A 19,635-nucleotide genomic window follows, 5' to 3' on the forward strand; every position below is an offset into this window, starting at 1 on the left:
TTTTCAAGTTAAAGACTGCTAGTGGCAGATTCCTGGCAGTGTCTCTTTATCCTTGCTTTGGGGTCCTCCATGTCCCCCACCCAGAACAGCTGCATTTAGGATCATTGAATAGAGAAATCTTGGAGCTGCTGCTGCAAGCTTGTAGGTCAGGTCCTGCAGAAGGATGTGGGAACCTGATGGCACAGGATCCCATCAGTCTGAAAATGCCAACTTGTAGAAGCAGAAGCTGGCCTAAAATTATCTGCTGTGATTTTTTGGAGGCGTAGAATGAATATGCACCGTTCATATTGTGGCTGGTGACAAGGAGGCTTGGTTCGTTCTCTGCTACGAGATAGACGTTACTGCGTTTCTAGGTTTGAGGCCTCACTTCATTTCCAATGCACCTGCTTAAGCCCCAGACTCAGTCTTTGTTCAGAAGAGTTTTGTGTCTCTGCATGCAAGGAACAAATTGTATCAATACTGATAACTAAAGCACTTTACATTCAGGTTATGAACACACCACCTCTGCCTTGGGAAATCTGAGAGGCAGAAGTTGCTGGAAGTTAGAAGAGTATTGTGGGAATGTATCATTTCGTGATCATCTTGTTCCTGTATATTTTACTTACTATCTGTTGCTAGTCGCTGTTGGACTCGGGGCTAGAAGGGCTTGTGTGAATCTGAAAGGCTTCTCTAACCTCACGTTCACCTGGTCTCACGATAGGTACCTCACAAACCAGTATTTTAAGGCAGGACCTGCCAAAGACAGCCAATGGAAACCATGTTTGGGATGGATGACAAAAACAGACCTTTGGAATTTGAGCTGTAATCTTTGTGTGCCTTCGTATCTCTTCTATAAAATAATTCTGTACCTGCTCTTTATTTTCAGGACACTCAGGGAAGTATGAGGGCAGTTACTCTCTCACCACCTTATCCTTTATCCGCTATTTTTAGCATGGATCACCCTTAAGAACACCCTTTTTAGGTTTACCTATACCCTAAGCGCTGCACCTTCTGATCAAATGCATTTCTCATTGAGGGATGGGAAGGAGAAGAGTATTTGAAATCAAACAATCTGCTTCTGCAGCTGAGCAGGGTACTAATGAGATACAGCCTCTCCTACCGAGGGCACGGGGGTGCTGAGGCTGCGGGCATTCCTGCAGGCTGAACAAAGAAAACAGTTCCTCATGGCTACACAGCAGGTCTGCACAGGTAAACTCACTTTACAAAGACGTTTTTCCATAGCAGACAGTGTTGGTTTGGGTTTTTTTTCCCCACTACTTCCTTACGGTTGAGGAAATTGAGGCACAGGTTCAAAGACTTGCCCAACATTAAGAGAGCATGGAGCCTAGCTCTGGATATCAGTGAAAGACCTTAACCAGCAAACCATCTTTTCTCCTTGCTGTCCTACCCAGCAAGATGCTCAAGCACAACCCAAAAGTTCTTCCTGGTGTTTAAGGATGCTGCAACAGTAGGTGGCGGTGGCAAGAGGCTCGAGGTTTCTTCTATGAGGTCCAAGCCTATATCCCTGCAAGTCCCTGGATCCTAGACATAAACAGAAGAAAAAGGAACATCCAGTTATAGCACAAAAAAAAGGGAGGGGAGCAGAGTTAAACACAATTTGGTGACCAAAGTAACTTCAAGCATCGTACCTGTGAGTGGAATCACTTGTTGAGTTCTGTGCCAGTGACACCTGCCTAAACCACTGTTGCAGCACATGGCAATGCTGTGCTGTAAGGGATACACAGATCCCTGTGCAGGGCTTCCTGGCACAACCAAAGGGACGTGACGGTAATAGAAGACATATAGCCTTTATAAGCTGTTGAGGACTTGCCCAGCTGGGCTTTAGCCCTGCACTTGACAACGAATCAGAGCACCAGAACTGCACCAGGGTTGCTTCGGTCAGGGTAGCGCAGGGCTCTGGGGTGAGCCCAAGTGAGCAAGCCTGTGCTTGTGCCTGCATTTACCAGTGCTACACCTGTTCAAAGGATTTTATTTATTGCAAATAAAACCCTACTTGATGAATCTATGTTAGGGGCAAGTGGAAAAGGAGTAAGAAATGTAGCCTGTCTGGAAATGGTAAATCTGGGTTGATAGCTTATGTAGAATAAGGGATATTCTATAATAATAAAGGGAAAGACAGTATTACTCATACCCAAATCACTGAGCACAGGAAAGGCAATATTGAAAGGGTTTTAAGACATCAGTGCTCAAACAAATAAAGCTCGAAACTAGTTGTTTCTCCTAGGCCTCCCACATAATACGAGACTGTGCTATCACTGGCTCTTGAAGCACTCCCTTGTGATGAACTGGACAAACACCCACTTTATCATGGGGGTTAGACCAGATCCAAGTGATACACCAGAGAGTTGATGCGGCTAGCAATGAAACACTGCCAGAACTTCTACATCATACACCTGACAGCGTCTTGACATGAAATGTTTTGTCCAGCATGAGTGATTTTATTCAGCAGAGAATTCATCCACATACAACGGTAAGCGATAGCTTTGGTGCAAGCTGATGTGATTATAATTATAAGCTTGTACAAAAAGAATAAAGCTCAGCATGTTTAATTCTGAGGGTAATAAAACTCCTGAAAATGCATACCAGATTTGTGGTTGATGCCCTATGCATAGAAATCCATAAATCAAGACTAGATTTTAAATTAGGTAGGACTGTTTGTACGATACCATTGAAATTAATGCAGGGCAGTCAAATCTCCTGTGCTTTGTGCAAGAGGACTGCACACACAGTGAGACCAAAAGGTACTGTTGTGTGACAGGCCCCTGTCAGCAAGATGATATCTTCTGGGCAGAGCTCCCCAAGTGCTCGGTAGGAAGACTTTGTACATGAGAAGATGGAGGAGAGGCAGTAAACTGTCTTGGTTTTGCTCCTGTAGTCTGTCAGTCTTGCATTTCTTCCCCTGGGCAGTTTGTTCCCTTTTTGCAGAGAGCCTTCATGCTCCTGCAATCCTTTCACCCACAGCAAAGCCTGGCACAGGCTGTGCCCCTGCTGCTACCCCTGCTGAAGGAGAAGGAGAAGGTTGCACATCCCACTGGTTACATGCTCCTTGCAAGGAAAAGCTGCCATTCTTCACCTGCCACTTACCTTTCCCCAGGAAGAGCTTGGTCTGGCTTCTCCAGCCGTCACCCCCACAGGCAACACACTGCAGCCCTCCTCTCTTTCAGTAAATACTCAATTCTGGAGCTGTCTGAGCTTTAAGGGTGTTTTCTTCCCCTCCCTTTGCCCAGTTCCTACTAGCATCTTTCACCCTAGAAGCATGAAGGGACTTTTCCCTCTCCAAATATCTCTCTGTTTTATCACTGACTCAAATTGCCAGCTTCCTGGGGAACACGGAGCAGATGGTCCAGCTCTCATGTCAGACATTTACCAAGGAAGGAGCTTCAAGGTCAGTGGAAGAGGCAATAAAGGACACATGGTGTCTTCAAGCTTCACAGCTCATTTCTCAGTGTAAGTGTTAGCAGAAATCATCTTTGATGTGGAGCAGAGCACAGGGGAGGAAACCTGATCCCCAGAATGAGTCAGAGCATAAACTTTATATATTGACCAAAAGACTAAAGGCTTAAAATGGGAGATCTTGCCCAAAAGGATTCTAGGCCCCCTAGGCCCCCAGAAAGGCAGGTCATTGGGGGACTCCAGTGGGGTTCTATCAGCATGAAAAGAGCAAGTTGAAGGCTGAAGAGAAGAACTAGCATTAAAAAAAAAACCAAAAACAACCACTGGGACAAAGAATAAAAGACAACTGAAGCATCACCTTCATCCAACACAAACCTAGCATCTTGCTAGGACAAGAGTTTAACCAGCTACAGGTTTGCAGTGACGGTGGGTGAAGATGGTACCTCTGCCAAAGACCACCCTCTAGTGACTGGCATTTTTTTGGCATTTCAAACTTGGCTATAATCTCTTGTTTTAAATAAAACTTTTTTTTCTGCTCCAGTACAACGGGACATTGCTCTCATGGACAGCAGCTCTACTTTTCTTCTTTTTGTGAGGTCCCAATGGGAGAGCCTTGGTATGCTCAACCCAAGCAGAAAATCCTTAGCAGCCATTCATTGTTGGTCTGATATTAAATCATGTCAAGTGAATCTGTCTTGCACACATTTTTAAGGCAACTTTGCTTTGCAGTTCAAATAAAAAAAAAACCCAAATCAAACACTTTAAACACCAAGTGGAAAGGATTAAACGTTTATTTACATACAGATACATATGTAAGCAATTTCTAAGTATAAAAAGGACATTACAAATAAACATGAAGCATCATACATTCATCATCCTGGTCATCCAAAATACATTCCTTTCTCAACCCCACTGTACCACACTTGACATCAGGAACTTAAAAAAAAAAAAAAAAACGGACAAGCCAAATGCTTCTGACAGTCAATGATTCACAGTTTGGCGATTTGCTAACACCTACACCCTTCCCAAAGACAGCACTACCCCAGCAACTCAAGATCAATGGTCCGACCAGCTGTAGTGCATTTTCTCCACTGAAATGGTTGTGCTTGATCAACAAGAAACATGTCCTCTCCTCATCCTTCTGGCCACATGTTTAGGAATCGGGGTTCTTGCTAAAATTCTGTACATTGTGCTAAATCCACAATTGCTGGGGAAAAGACAGCAGACCTTTGTGGGAAAAACTCCAACCCAGGAAATTCCTTTAATGCCGTAACTTCCCTGACATGGAAGTTGCAAACAAAATGCTGCTTTTAGTGCTTAAGCAGGTTTTTAAACTACAATTCAAAATACAGTTGATGGTATAATACGTACTTTGTTTATGCTGTAAAAAAAATTATGTGCTTCAATATTGATTTGCTAGTAATCAAAGCTGAGAGTAATTCAGGTTTTCTTCTGTGGAAATGAAGATGCCTTTATAACATCTCTAAAAATGATCATAGCTTTCAGGAAAGAGGAAACATTTTAGACTCAAAAACCTAAAGGTAATGCAGAGCACGACGAACTTGTCAGTTAGATAACATTACAAAGGGAAACAAGCCAGTAAACATAAAATTAAAATGCCTACTCAAAGTATTAATGAATTCAAATGAGAGCTGGGTGAGTCTTTCTGTAGAGATCAAAGGCAGTTTGAAAAAAATCTCATGATCTGCAAATTCACAGAACAGCCAAATATGTGCAGCAGAACAGAGTGAAATGGAAATAAAAGAGGAGCAGAAAGAGCCTTGTCCCATATTGACAGCTGAGTGACTGCAGCTGCTCCAATCTCGGGGGGGGGGGGGGGGGGGGAGGGTATTTTGTTCCTTTTGTAAACAGCTGTGGGGAATGAAATGGATGTGACATATCTGCAGTGCATCTTCTTATGCTGAAAACCATGGCACATTTTAAACTACTTCTCTAATACCCAGAGATATACTTGTCACTCCAAATCAGCATAGCAACAAGCGCTGGGCTTCCTCCATACTCTCATTAGAGTGGCCTTTTCTCCCCCAAAACATTGGCTTAAGAAGTTGGTTCTCCCCTTTCAGTGCTGACTGTATGTGGAGGCCTCCTCTTCCAAACAGTCTGCAAGAGTTGAGGCAATAGCAGCACCTGAAATCACGGCAGCTCTCCCTGCCATAGACCAAACATTTTATTCTCACTCCATTAAAATGTCAAAACGGTATTCCCCTCTCCTCCGCTTCCCCCTCCGTAAAGGCTTGGCTGCTGGGGACACAGCGGCTTTTACGTTTACTAAAGCTCGTACCAATGATGCAACCCAGACCCTCGGAGATATTCACACCACCACCCAAGGGACAGCTCAGAACGACTCTCCTCCTCCACACGGCCGTAAGTCTCCCTGGATGGAGAGCAGCATCCACCTGCTCACTGGAGATTTACTCACTTGCACCAAACCCCCACTGATTCTTAACATCTGAATCTCTCGTATTGGTCCCATAAGGGAAACATTCCTTACAGAATGCCCTGGCTGAGAATGAGCTTATCAAATTAGTTAGGGTTTATACTCGTAGTAAGAAACTCGAGGTGGCACAGAAGATGAGCCACGGATGCTCTTTCTTCTAGCTAAAGCAGCAGTCTGATCCAGTGGTTCATGTAACCAGGATTGTTTCCAGTCCGAGACCCCCACAGTGCTCAAGCAGTATTGGGAAGGAGCAGGTTCATGGAGGAAAGGTACTAGAGGAATCAGGCTTTGAAAAGCTCCAAGGTTTGCATTCATGTGACACCAGACACACCAGAGCCCTTGATCACTGCCCATGAAAGCGTAAGAGTACTTCTGACGTCCCCTCTCCCCCAGAGAGCCATGCACAGCTAAAACCATGACTGACACAGGTTTTGGCCATGTCAGGTGCCTGTGGACCAGTGCTGGACTCCAGAAGATGCTGGGCAGGGACACCACTGCGGTGCACTCACAAGCGTGCATGCCCTTGGGAACACTGCCCCAAGATAAGCAGTGCAAAAGGCAAAGGTGCAAAGGCAAAGGTGGCATCTGCTTTCTGGGTTTAATTATAGCACTAACCAGTGCTAAAATTATCTTCTGAGCTTGCTGGAAAAGGATAACTGGTTCAACCTGTGATCACATCCAGGAAGTGCTAATAGCTAGTTATTAACGTGAAAACAGAGACAATATCTGAGTACAGTACAGCCAGCTCCTGTTTATCCGGACAGATGAGCTGAGCTGTTAACCCTAGCTATTCTCTTAAAACCTCTGATTTTTCACTGACAACATTTACAGCCTAAATTACATTCATTGCCATCTCAGTTTCTGCTATATCTGGGTTATCTTTCCCCAGTTACCCAGTTGACTGTATTTGGAGGGGCAAACATTAGAGAAAAGCTCTTTTTTTTTTTCTGGATCTGTGACTCCCCACATAAAAAACCCAAAAACCCCCCAAAAAACTCCCACAAAAAATAAAAATCCAAAAGCCAAAACCCACAAAAAAAAAAAACCAAACAAAAACCACTCTCAACTCACATGGCATAGTTTTTACTTCTGGTTCAAGTTACAGCTCATTCCCACGAGGGGAAAGGGTGTGACGGCATCCATGGGTGATGACAGCCAGCAATCTATCTCAGCCAGATATAGTACAGTAAAAGGAGACTTTGGGTCAGTTTAGCGAGGTGATGATTAGCAAGGTAAGTCAGAGCAACGCAGCGGGCTACTTTGAGAGCCTTGCATCATGGTCAGCGTGATTAACTCTGTTGTCTATTTTCCTAGCCAAGATAAATCCTAAACTGAGGGAAACGGGAGATCTGTAAGATCTGTAACCTTTATGGTACATTTAACTACAGCTCGAGTGGATGATCACATTTCAAAGCCATGACCAGTTCCAGTTGAGGCTGCTTTGCTTAGGATGCACTAGTCACTTGTAGGAAATCAAGGGAGTGTCTCCCTACCACTCATCACCGTAAGAAAACACGACTGTCCTTCAACGTGGTGATCCTTTGCTGTTTGTGAACAGTAGAGCAATTCCTACCCACAGCAACCAGAGGACAGACTTGATACAAGGAAAGAAAGGTTGACTTCAGGACCCATATTTGTTCAGATAAGCAAAGTTTCCAAAAAACTAAGGAAGAAAACATTTTGATATAACATCTTTCACTGGGCTTTTGCTACTAGAATTGATGAGAGTATTTCTTTTGGCTCCAGTGGGTTTTCTGATGAGCCCTTATGTACATCAACGTTTCGGAGAGTTTCCATACTTGCTCACTAGGAATTCACAAAGTGCCCTCTAGAAACACCTTTTTCTAACTGAATTAACTCAAGAAGGTCTTTGTTGGTAGAAGCAACCCGTATATTGATATTGGGTGCTTTGATATTGAAAGCGCAGAATGCAGAAGAATTTCAGATGAGACTCGAATTCAAAGCATCCCTTATTAAAGTCCAGAGCAAGCAAAATCTAAGTCATAGATGCATTTTTTAAAAGAGGGCGGGATTGAGAAAATCTTGAGCAAGTAGAACCATCGCTTTACTTTGCATTTTCTCCTCCACACAGTCATCTCTCCCCTGGCACAAAGGGCTATAGCACTCAGTCTGCCCACAGCCAGGAGGGGGTTTCTGTGATAGCGTCTCCAGCCGTATCTGACCACCATGGCACCACAGGTCCCCAAAGGGCAGCACATCCTGCATGTTTGCTCAGGCTATTTCAATAGCTGGAGAATTTCACTTGTTTTCCAACTGAATTCAGTCGCTGACTACAGAAATCATGCCAGCTCAACATCTACAGACAGTTCTTCATGCTGAAAAGAGAAGACAAGTGGAAAAGCAGCTGAACAAACAGCAGTCCTTAGGGATAACGAACAAGGCAAAACCCACTGAGGTTTGACTATAACTAATTGCATTCCTTGTCAGCAAAAGCTCAGGAAAGCCTCTTGTCCCCATGTGTGCGCACCCACCATGCTTCTGCGTCACTAATTTCGACTTTCCTTCTTTTCAAATCACCGTCTCCTGTGTCAACCTCAGTCTGCTGCTGTTATTACTGATGCTGAAGGAATTCAATAGCCATTAACCACTAAACCTAGACTAGCGGGAGCCAACTGTTGCCAATACAGCTATTTCCAAAAAGACAAACAGCACCAGCAGGCTGACAGATTTTAAGGGCTGTTTCATGTGTTCTACAGCAAAGAACAAAGTATCTTGCCTGACAGTTTGTCATGGGTGGTTTTCATTAAATAATGATCACAAAGCCATTTGGCATTCAGCACAAACACGTATCTGACTGCACGCTCAAACAACTTACTTGTACATCAAATCAGGACTGCGGTGTTAGAGGTAGGAAGAGGCACCCAGTGTCCCTTTCTCTACAGAGCTCATAATTTCACTTTTTCCATCATAATTCTTTGACCTGAAGGGCTTTTTTTTTTTTTCCTAGCATTTGTTCTCTCACGGGGAACACAAATAGGAACAGAAGGGAGTCATGGCTTGTTCCATCAACTTTGCAGTGTGAATACCCAACGCAAAATACCAGCGAGTACTTCACATACAGTGATCGGAAGCACAGAATGTTTGGTGGCTTACCCAAGATCAGCCTGACCGAATCAGCGGCTGAACTGGAAAACAGAGTTTAAACCATCCAGTTTTCAGGAGATGCTTTTACTAATCTCTGCAAACAGATTTGCTAGATAAAGCAAACATCTGTTGACCATCCAATATTGGCTTCTGCATGGAGCTACATTGTGCTAAAAAATCTCAAGAAAAGGTCTCATCATGGGACTACTACAAAAAGTAATATTCACCCAGAAAGAAGAATACTCCATGGCTGTGAATATACCCTGAAAACACATCAAAATCAGGCAACCATGCTAAAAGCAATGCTTTGATAGTAGAGAACATTTCCAGTCAAATTTGGCCCCATTATATAAATTCTGCATGGCTTTGGGACACTTGACCCAGCAAGCATCACCAGGCTTTTACTGATAGTTCTCTCAAAAATCCACTCGTCTAGCGAGGTGTTGGCCATAGTTGGAGAGCTGATTGTCAGATTTGTATTTTTTTCATCTCCTTTTATTTTTCAAGTCTTTGATCACTATGCCACAGCACTAAGTTGTCATTAGCAGTTGATAAAGCTCCTCTTCTAGTTGGGAAGCCTTCAGGAGTGCACAAGACTGTAGAAGAGAAGATAAGGACAGGTGGGTTGTATGCACTAGAGAGATATTCAAAGGTGTACAAAAATAACTCCTGCAAAGGAGTTACTACAATAAAATACCACTTCTTCATCAGGTAGCGTGTTAACTGCAGAAAAAGAGGCGAGTTTCAAACTACAGCTTTGGCTTATGACCTTATAAAATGTTGCACATACCACCATTGTTTCCTTTCAACTTTTTAAGTCTACATAGAATAAACCTTGAAAGGAATCAGTTCAGGTTTGTCCCTGGAGAAGTCAGAAACTTCACTGTAACATCAGCCCAACTGCAGCACTCCACCCCGCCGCGAAAGCACATCACTGTCTGGAGATGGAGTCCTTACATGGAGCAGATTTGCTAGCAATAAAAAGAACCAATGCTCCGAGGTTGCTAGGAGGCAACTAGTCTCCAAAATAGTCACCTACAGGTTAGAAAAGCGCTGGAAAAAGAGACTTAGCCTTCTAGAAACCTCAAAGTGAATATCCAAGAAAATAAAGTTAACCGTTTCTGCTATTTGACCAGTTCAGCTTGTTCAGTCATGACAATACATTAGAGTTCAACCTCCAGAACTGATGCAAGGAGCACCTTAAAAATGCATTTATAGTGGTACTGAGCAGGAATGAAAAGTACCTGCCCAGCTTTGATGCTTTTGAAAATCAGGCTGAGGAATCAGGTGTTTTAGTGTCCTCCTTGATTCACTCAATCAAACTGCCCTATTTGTTATCAATTTTATGCTGACAAGTCCAACATCTGGAGAGTAAGAGCTTTTACAAATTAAATATATGTAGTATTGATTTTTAACTTGAGTGTTACTTTACATGTTACACCCTGAGCCTTGCTCTAAACAGTTACCTAAAAGCTGTGCAGAATCAGCTGTCTCAGAGCTGGCTGGTCTTCACAAGCTCCAATGAGGCTGCATTTGGCAATCTGGGGAATGCTCAAGACAGACATGGCTCTTCAGCACAGGCTGTACCACGCGGTCCAGCAGAGCAGAAGCCACCAAGTCCCACACGTTTCTAAATCCTCTGGATTACACCATGAGCAGAGACTGAAAAGGACCGCTACAGGCCAGCCCAGCAGATGACGTGTCCCCCAACATCTCACGCTTACAGCAGCACTTTGCTAAGTGTTACCTAAATGACAAACAAGCCTTGTACCACAACTTCTACATCTTCCTTTTTACCATGAGTCATGAAAGAAGAAAGTGACCTAAAAAATAGCAAGAAAACATTAAAAATGGCAATATGACACACCGCTCCCCCCTCTCTCTGACACATGGAGTCAGCTCCCGTTACAGATCAAAGGCACAACATGACACGGCCCAAAGAAGTCTTTCCAGGAAAATGTGAAAAAGCATTTTAAAATGCTTTTTTATTATTATTGTTATTCTTTTCAAGAAGTACTTACTGGCAGCTTTTTATGTCAATACAAAAGCTCTGTTATAATCTTCAGTAAATGTCAAATAATATTAAATTGATTAACTCTAAATTACAGCCATGTAATTGCCAGGAGAGTTTATCCAGATTAGCTAAACTGAACTCAAACTTCTAAAAATCATTCTTCATGTGCGCATTCACTATCTTCCAATTTCGCTTTAACGTCAACGTGTAAATTTGCAATGCATTATTCACATATGGCACTAGAGGTGTAGTAACACCGCAAACTCCATAGCGCTTCCGCTTAAGGGGCTTTGTAGAAAGAAATTGCCTAAACAGTTACACACACACTGGAGTCTGAGATTAAGAGTACTAAGCATCAATTAAATTAAATGACTCTACAGCCCTGAACCTGAAAGCTACTCTAGCAGGGAGACGAGATGCCAAGAAGATACCTTCAAGAGCGTCCTGGGGTGCAGTTCCCCAAGGTGAGTGCTGGATGGGTCAGACAGAAGGATACCACTTGCAACCCATTGCTACTTCCACTTAGCATAAAAAAAAAACTCCACAAAATTGTACGCCTGCCTTTCAACGAGAATTGTATCTACAAGCTTTATTTTTAAGCCAGACGTATTGCAGACTGCCACTTCAAACTGTGCTCTCTTTGAACCCTTATACACAATCCATGCACACACAAGATTTTGGTCATGTCTGGTGTGCTTTTTCCAACTCCACCAATAATGTTTCCCAAGGCTAATTTTTTACATTAGGACATACTAATTAGAGGAGGGACGGTTAATTTTCTTTTTTTTTTTTTAATTTCTGCAACATCTTTTCATCCTATGTTGGATATCAAAGCAGCACAGTCCTTTCCCACTATGTTCAGGCCTAGAAAAAGAGGTAACAAGATTATTTTTTTTTTCTTTTATATGAACAGTGCTAATTAGTGTTTTTTCCTAACCAGTCTAAGTTACACATTCAGAGGACAATAATGTAGTAGGACTACATTTGGTCTATGGAATATTTGCTGAACTGCTAGCACCAAAGGGAGCAACTGAGCTGTATCCATGTCTTCTTAAATCTTGAAAATGTTGGTATCTAACTTTTTTTTTTAATTCCATGTTCATGAAAGTGCCTGTAGATGGGAGACATAACACTATTTCAAACACCAGAGTCCTCCACAAAGACGCGTGGGCAGACGCTATATACATGTCTTAAGAGCTCACTCACTGGCAGCCTGGAAGATTGCCAGTGTAGTTCAGGGTCAGTGTTCATTGTTGGTTTTCTTCTTTTTTTTTATTTTAAAAAGACCAAACACATTGTTCTGTAAGAGATTTTGATCTCTTCAGTATCTTCTTCAAGAGAGGCTGCTCTAGTCTCCCATAGAAGGAAACGCAATAGCTCACGTTCTGCATTACATGAAGCACTTGTGCAACTCTCCTTTTCCTAACCCGCTCCAGAGACTGCAAGAAAAATGAAATTTAAACCGTGTTATATTCTGCTACGTTGCCATGCAGCTGGAGCCATCAGCCTGCCATGCTTCCAGGTCTGCAACGTGACTCAGGGTAAGTCTGATGGGTCAAAGTGGCAGGAATTCCCTTCAAGGAGATAAATCCCAGCAAAAAAAAAAAAAAATCCTCTTGGCCCATGGCAGAAGGGGAAATCACATGCCAGCTCTTTAATTAAAATTACAGCAAGTCAAGTAGCTGATACTTTTCCCCTCTCCTGGTAAGGGGGATGAGACATTGTTCACAAGGGTGTTCTGTCGTGCCTCACTGATCAACCGGCAGGCCAAGTCCAGGAAGAGTTTTTCCACATTATCCGATTCTTTTGCTGAGGTTTCCAGATAGTACATGTCCTGCGCTTCGGAAAACTCTGCAGCTCTTTGCTGGGAGACTTCCCTCTTATCAGCTAAATCAATCTTATTACCTGCATTGATAGAAGATTTTAGAAAAAGAATTAATTTGACTTCCAAAACAAGAGAAACAGAAGTCGATAAGGAATAAAGAAGAGTTCAGTGTTGTATATATGTATGGACAGTGGTTCTGATGTGAAACTCTTAGTGCTTGCTCTCCCCGCCAAATAATGGACTCCCTGATACATGTGACCAGGTTCATTTAATATCAGCTCGTTTAATGGAATATGCCCTGTGAACACCCAAGTCAGTTAGCTTTAATTTAGCACCAGTGCATCTGTTTGCTGCTATCAACCAACATTAAAGGATTTCCATTTTAATATCTATCGAAAATTCTCCTGTTCTTGCTCTGAGGAGCACTTAAAATGTCAATTATAGCATGTGAGACACTAAACACAATATTTCTCATGTCATTACAAGCTTTAAAAGAAGGCCGGCACGGAAGGCTGCTTTCCTATTCCAATATTCCCGTGAAGGATTTGGCTGCTGAGGCTGAAGAGGGACGGGCTTGGGGGGCACTCGCAGAGCAAGGTGGGGCAAGAAACCAGCCCCTTCCTTTGGAGAGCTTGGTTCAGCAGAGAGTTGATTAATGCCTCAAGCAAGTGTCTGATATGATTATAGCCTCTTACTGGCCACTTCACTTCAAACATGATGTTTTTGCCACAAATTAATCTTACAAAGAAGAGAATAGACCAGGACCTGCGATAACAGGAGGCTGTGTCTATGGACTCAGCAGGTTCTGGAGGAAACATCTCCCGGCCTCACTTCTACCAGCAATTTTGTGAGAACTAGTGGGAGGAAGACTGCACTTCCACTGGCAAGCCACGTCTCACTGCCCTCCTCTTATCTGAGATGCCCTTTCCTTACTGATAAAGCAGTTTCTGGGACCTGCAGCATATGCTGAAGTTACCTTTCTAAACAAATTATCACTCAACACAAGTGGTTTATGGGTGTCACCATCTTCAAAGTGTGTGTAATGGCTGTTATCATCTACATTTTGTGCTGTAGATGCTGCTAATTAACTTAATGTTCCCTAGAAATTCACATATACATTTGTTAGTCATTTATTAATTATTTCTGCACCATTTGTACACGTGCCAGACCCTTCGCATGGAGTGTAATGAGTTTCCTGTACAGAAGCTCCTTAAATCCCAAGGCTCACTTGCAATACCACTAGGGCATGTAAAACTCGGAAGATTTTTAAAGTCACCTAAACACATTTTACAATCCTCTAGATTTTTCTTTTAAACAACAAACTATTAAAGGAGATAATGACACTGCAGTATGAAACTTTTTGGCTTTCCCCAAGTTATTTTTCCATTGTTCTTTATATATCCTTGGGCCTTCAAAAGCCAAGTCCTAACCATCAGATGCTGAAAGCAGAGCATGGAAAAGCATGGGTAGGCAAAATAACCTTCACCTTGCCTGTAGCAGACAGATGGCCTGAGGCCTGCTTTAGCTTGAGTTGAAGCTCTACAGATTAACATAACATTCAGTTATTTATTTTTTAGTTTCCTTAAAATCCATGCAAAAATACCCAGTTTTCCAGTTCTGCCCCACCTATGAATGCTCTGATCCACACAACCATCACGTCCTGATGTGGTTCCCAGATCCTGACACACCTGAGACAAGACTCTGGTTGTCCCACAGCTATGGGGTACAGCAACCCACAGGCAACCCCAGCTTGAGTAGATATTTATACATTTGTAGAGCTCCGAGCTGGGAGTCACAAGGGAAACTGCTCTATTCTTAGCTCGGTTGGTAGCTGCACCATCAACACTTCAGTCCCGTATGGGACCAACTGGTGGGAAGTATCCACCTCTACATGCAATAGCCTTAGACCTGAGACAGGACCACACTTCAAGAAGTGGCTGTGGTGTCTTGAACATCACTATCAGCATCTTGGGGTTATCAGAAGGAACGGTCCAAGCACTGGGTTTAAGGCACCAGCTATACCCCGTGCCCACCTGCAGTTACAACTGGTGGCAACAAGATCTGCTGCACCAGTTTGAGCATCCTGCACCACCAGTTCACACAGATGCCACGTTTTCTTCCTGCTAACACCTCCACCTGCCACCAAACCCCTGACACGCACGGCTCGCCCCCTCATCGCACCACCACCCCACTAGGGACAATCGTCACTTACCCACTAGCACGGTTATGACCTTATTGCTGGCATACTGCTCGATTTCTCGCAGCCACTCGGGGAGACACCGGAAGGATTCTTCACAGGTGATGTCGTAGGTCAAGATTAACGCGTTAGCACTGCGATAGTAACTCTGCGTGATGGACCGGAATCGCTCTTGTCCTGCTGTGTCCCAGATCTGCAGCTTTTGGCATAATAAGGAAGGGTGGTAAAAGGGAAAAAAAAATTATTTAACTTTTTTTACCTGATAGCAGCACTGTTTTGACCTTAAAAAACCCTTCAAGGTAAAACCAGTGCTGGGAAAGCACTTAGCTCTGCTCCCCTTTGGCTTCCCCTCCCCCAGCATTTTTTGTTTCCATCCCTGCACTTGTGGATTGAAATGCAAGGCACAAAGTCAGCTGGCACTGTGGCCGACGGCCCCTGGAAGCCGCAGGTCTGCGGGCTTTCATGCGACTTCTAGCATCTCCCTCTGCTGTGGGCAGAGCTGCTGGCCTGGAGTTACAACACAGGTGCTGGAGGGGCCCCTGAAGTCCACCCAGCAGCAGCATCCATCCCAAGAAGAAATAAGAAAGCCTCTCCTCTAGCTCCCAAAGCTAGTTATAGTTATCCTGAGATGACGCACGGATGGGTGGAAACCACAGGATTGAAAAAGGAGCTCAGCTGAAGGCTGATCCAAGGACTCTAACACATTTCCTCTCTACAACTTCAGCCATCTCACCCAGTTGCTCGCTGCCTGCCTTCCCAGCATGTAGAACTGGTTGACATGTCCTTAACTGTATCAAAGAGGTCACGAGTGTTTGCCAAACCCTCTGGGTCCAGGAAGACAACATACATTTCCCAGTACAAACTAAACTCATACTGTTTTTATAATTTGACCATCTGATACTTTTTGGTGGGTCATCAAAACCTCAATTCTTCAAAAAGGCAGTCAAAGTAACAAACATCCAAAATTAAAACATTTCAACATAAAAGAGTACTTCTCTGCTTCAGCTTTTATTTTTTTTAAAGCACCCCTCCCTGGAATTAAATATATGAAAGGGTGATTTCCAGCCAGAATCCTGTGTACTTTGGGAAGAAAAAGGTAAAGTATTTGAGATTTTTTCCGTATATTCAGCAGCCTGTAACAAAGAAAACCTTATTCTTGCCCAGTTCCAAAGTCAAACTACGCCAGCTACTCATCATAAATGTGTTAGTTTGAAATGAGAGCTCCCAGTAGCAGCTTTCAGACATGGGGTATGATTTTGAAAAAGTACATTTTTTGCAGAGAAAGTAATTTGTGGCTGGCTCTCAGCTCCCGGGCACCTTTGGGCTTAATCTCTCAGCATAGTTGTATTTAAATGGTTGAACCTGGCACCTGCAGTTAAGTGACACACAAAACCCTAAGTGAAATTACTCACACATGAAATTCAGATAACAAACGAGTCCCCGTTAAAACAAACCAGCCTCCAAACTCTGGCAAATGGAAAAATACAGATAGTTTTGTTGTTGCTCAGCTATTTCCCAGGAAAAACATTTACTGATTGGTCTACTGGTTAACTCCAGCTTACATATGTTTCACATTTATTGAGAAGATCTCCAAGCTGATAAAAACTGGATGTGAATATGTTCTCCCACCGCTTTAATATAACAGACATTGAAAGCAAAATTGCCCTGGGGGAGAGGGTTTCTTGCCAGCTGCAGCCGTGAGCCTACCTGTGAGCTGGGTGCAGGGGGCAGGGAGGAGCCCCTGACCTTACAGCCACTGATAAACTCTTCCTGCACACAAAATGCACATCTCGCTCTTCACCCCACTGACTATTTCTGCCAAATAAAACATTTCACAGCAACCATTTTACTTGTATCATTTTTTTTCAGAGGAACCAAAGGACAGTGCCTGACTTGGCCTGCAGAAAACCTAGATGTTTATTTTCTGGGAGCCAGCTGATGCTTCCCACTCTCCCAACATTTGCACATACATTTAGCTTTACGCATATGAACATTTCCACCAAGTACAGTAAGATCACAGGTCCATATAGCATAGCCCTCTGTTCGCAGCACTGAGATGCTTTGACCAGCATGATAACTCCTATCTACTTGGCTTGAATTTGTGTAGCCTCTTAGTACAGGTGATGTACGTATTTTTGGTTTTATTAGAAAAGGCCAGGCAGACCAAAAGCCCCCTCAGCCGCACAGTCCTGTCTCAGCTCATCCGTCAGCGAGCTTTAGGAGCCGCTCATACCTGATACGGCTTACACACAGCTTTCATGCTAGCAAGTCCCTCTCCACTGACTTTCAAACGCAATTTTGAAAGTATTTTTCCCCAGAAATCTATCATTTATTTTCAAATCTGAAAACCTTTTCAGTAAACAGCTCTGCGCTCTCATTCTGGTTCCCAGCAGATGTGCGGAGATGCTGGCCAGCACAGAAGCGGAGTCACGGCTCTGGCACTGTGAAATGAGCTACCAGTCACAGAAGCGCCTTGTTTGACTGATGTCATTTTTATTGCTCTGTGCTCCGAGTCATTCCTGCTTTTCCCGCTCATTAAATGTTTATTCTCACTAGCACTGCTTACTCAAAAAGTTTCAGCTACAAGATCACTCCCTGAAAGAAATCCATTTGCCTTTCAGACTCCAGAAGGCTCATTCAAATGCCCAAATGTATCGTGCTATGCTTCTTCCCAAGCTTGGTCATTGTAGCTGAGCTCCGGTGACTCCAATTTACTCCACTGGTGGGGTCGGGAGAGGGACTTTGATTTAATAAGTCATTATTTGCTATGTGAAATACAGCTGGTGTACCAGCTACCACTTGCTAAGGCTCTGTGAAACACAAGCCAGGCCCAAGGTGATGAAGAAAGAGTTGCTTGGGTGGACACTTGTGCATTCATCAGACATTTGCAGGGCAGCAGGGGCTTACCACGCCGCCAAGATTGCATTTAGCTTGTAAAGCTTCCCCAAACCCTCCTTGCCCCTGAGATAGCCCATGTTGGCACAACTGCTCCCAACTTTCTCTTAAGGAGTTTGCATCCTCAGTCCAAGTTAGTCTTAAAACACGATTATGTCATGGGAGCAACAAGTCAAGCGCAGACAAATCCTTAGGGTGAGTTCACCTGCCCAAAAAACAGACCTCAGATACAAGCAATGCTCTTAAGGCTCCATCTGTACTTGACAGGGAACCAGATGCTTGGAAAGGAGAGGTGTCTGAAGTGGATGGGATTCATCTTCCTTGAGATTGCTTTTCTCTCTCCTTTGACCAGGACAATCTTGAGACAACTGGTTTAAGCCAGGTATATAGGGGAAGAAATTAATTCCACCTTCAGTGCAGTCCTTAAGCCATTTACCAGCTTAGATCCTCCGAGCTGCTCCACTGGAGCTGGTTTTGGCAGAAAGAAGCACCTCTGCTGTCCGAGGAGTCTGGACAAGCAGCATCCATGTCCTGGCTGCCCCCTCTACACCAGATGCCCGCTAATGAGCATCACAACCACCAAACTAAGCACTGACACCACAGGGGTGATCCTCACTGCTTTCCTCCCTACTGCTCTGTCCCACTTGCACACCGATGTGCTGAACATTAACCCGGTCTTTATCAGGGGAAGATATTTACACCTCTTGTCCTTCACCTGCTTAGGCTGGAAGGTCTTCTGGTCAAGAACCATCACTTGCCATAGGTTTGTACAGCTCCTCAGGCAGCAGGGTGGCAGCCTGCTGACATGATCACGGCTTTTAAAATCTGTCCTAAATTTAGGAACACACCACCTGATTTTCTTTTCAAAAAAACCCTGCACTGAAATACAGGTGAAAACACCCAGGGTTGAAAATCTGCACGAGTCCACTGTTTCCATCCCAGCACAAGCTTAAAAATGGATCTCAATGTCACATCCAGCTGCTGTCACACTGCTGCCGCTCTCCCATTTGCTCACTACTAGATTTGATGAAGGCAACAGGGGAAAAAACCCTGTTTTTCAATTTGATGCACCTGGATTTAATGTAGGCAGAATAATTCCAGGAACAGCTCAGGGATCCTAGTCACCTTGACATTAGAGGCTCAGATAACCATACTCTTCTCTTGCCTCTTGAGCACCACAGTAGCTCTAGCGAAATCTCTTTATGAACGAAGCGGCACCAGCCAACATCTCTGGGTGCTGGAACCCAACCATGGATCCCATTAAAGCATGAGATTGGTCCCTGGTGTGTTTTGACCCAGGCAAAATAGTTCTCTGCCAAGTGATGCTCAGGCTCAGTTTGGGAGTTAGCATGGGACAAGGACAGTTTCCCAGCAGCAGTTTGGTTGCAACCACCCTATTTTGGAGGGTGAAAGAGTTAATGCGGACATTGCCCTTCTCACTTCAATCTGTTGACCAAAGCATCAGTATTGTGACCATCTCAACTTCTCCCAAATCTGTAACTCGGCAAAAGTGGAAGATGAGCCTTCGTTGTGCAGAACTGCACAAGTCCAGAAGCCTGCTCTCCTCCACCGGCCATCTCAGGAGCTCACAGGAGAAGACCTTCACTGAGCACATCCCAGTGGGAATACAACAGTTTTCGGTTTACCAGAAATGCCGTAAGTGGAGGTTGCACTGAAGTGCTGCTTTGCACCTCCTCAACCCCAACCAGGCACGATCTCAGTGTCTCCTAAGCAAAGACAGAGTTTTG

The 19,635-nt window shown here is 43.9% G+C and overlaps 1 protein-coding gene across 2 annotated transcripts in view; it reads right to left on the reverse strand.

Moving 5' to 3' along the window:
- Nucleotides 1-4,166: 4,166 nt before the first annotated feature.
- Nucleotides 4,167-19,635, reverse strand: part of RAB30 (RAB30, member RAS oncogene family) — a 53,398-nt gene continuing 37,929 nt past the window's right edge. For both annotated transcript variants that reach the window (XM_075140205.1, XM_075140206.1), the window contains 2 exons: nt 15,008-15,191; nt 4,167-12,875 (listed from right to left, as the gene is read on the reverse strand). In XM_075140205.1, coding sequence (XP_074996306.1) covers nt 12,625-12,875; nt 15,008-15,191 — 435 coding nt within the window. In that variant the 3' untranslated portion in view covers nt 4,167-12,624. The remainder of the gene's footprint in view (nt 12,876-15,007; nt 15,192-19,635) is intronic.

This window comes from Calonectris borealis, chromosome 1 (assembly GCF_964195595.1).
Source record: "Calonectris borealis chromosome 1, bCalBor7.hap1.2, whole genome shotgun sequence".
Classification (NCBI taxonomy): domain Eukaryota; kingdom Metazoa; phylum Chordata; class Aves; order Procellariiformes; family Procellariidae; genus Calonectris; species Calonectris borealis.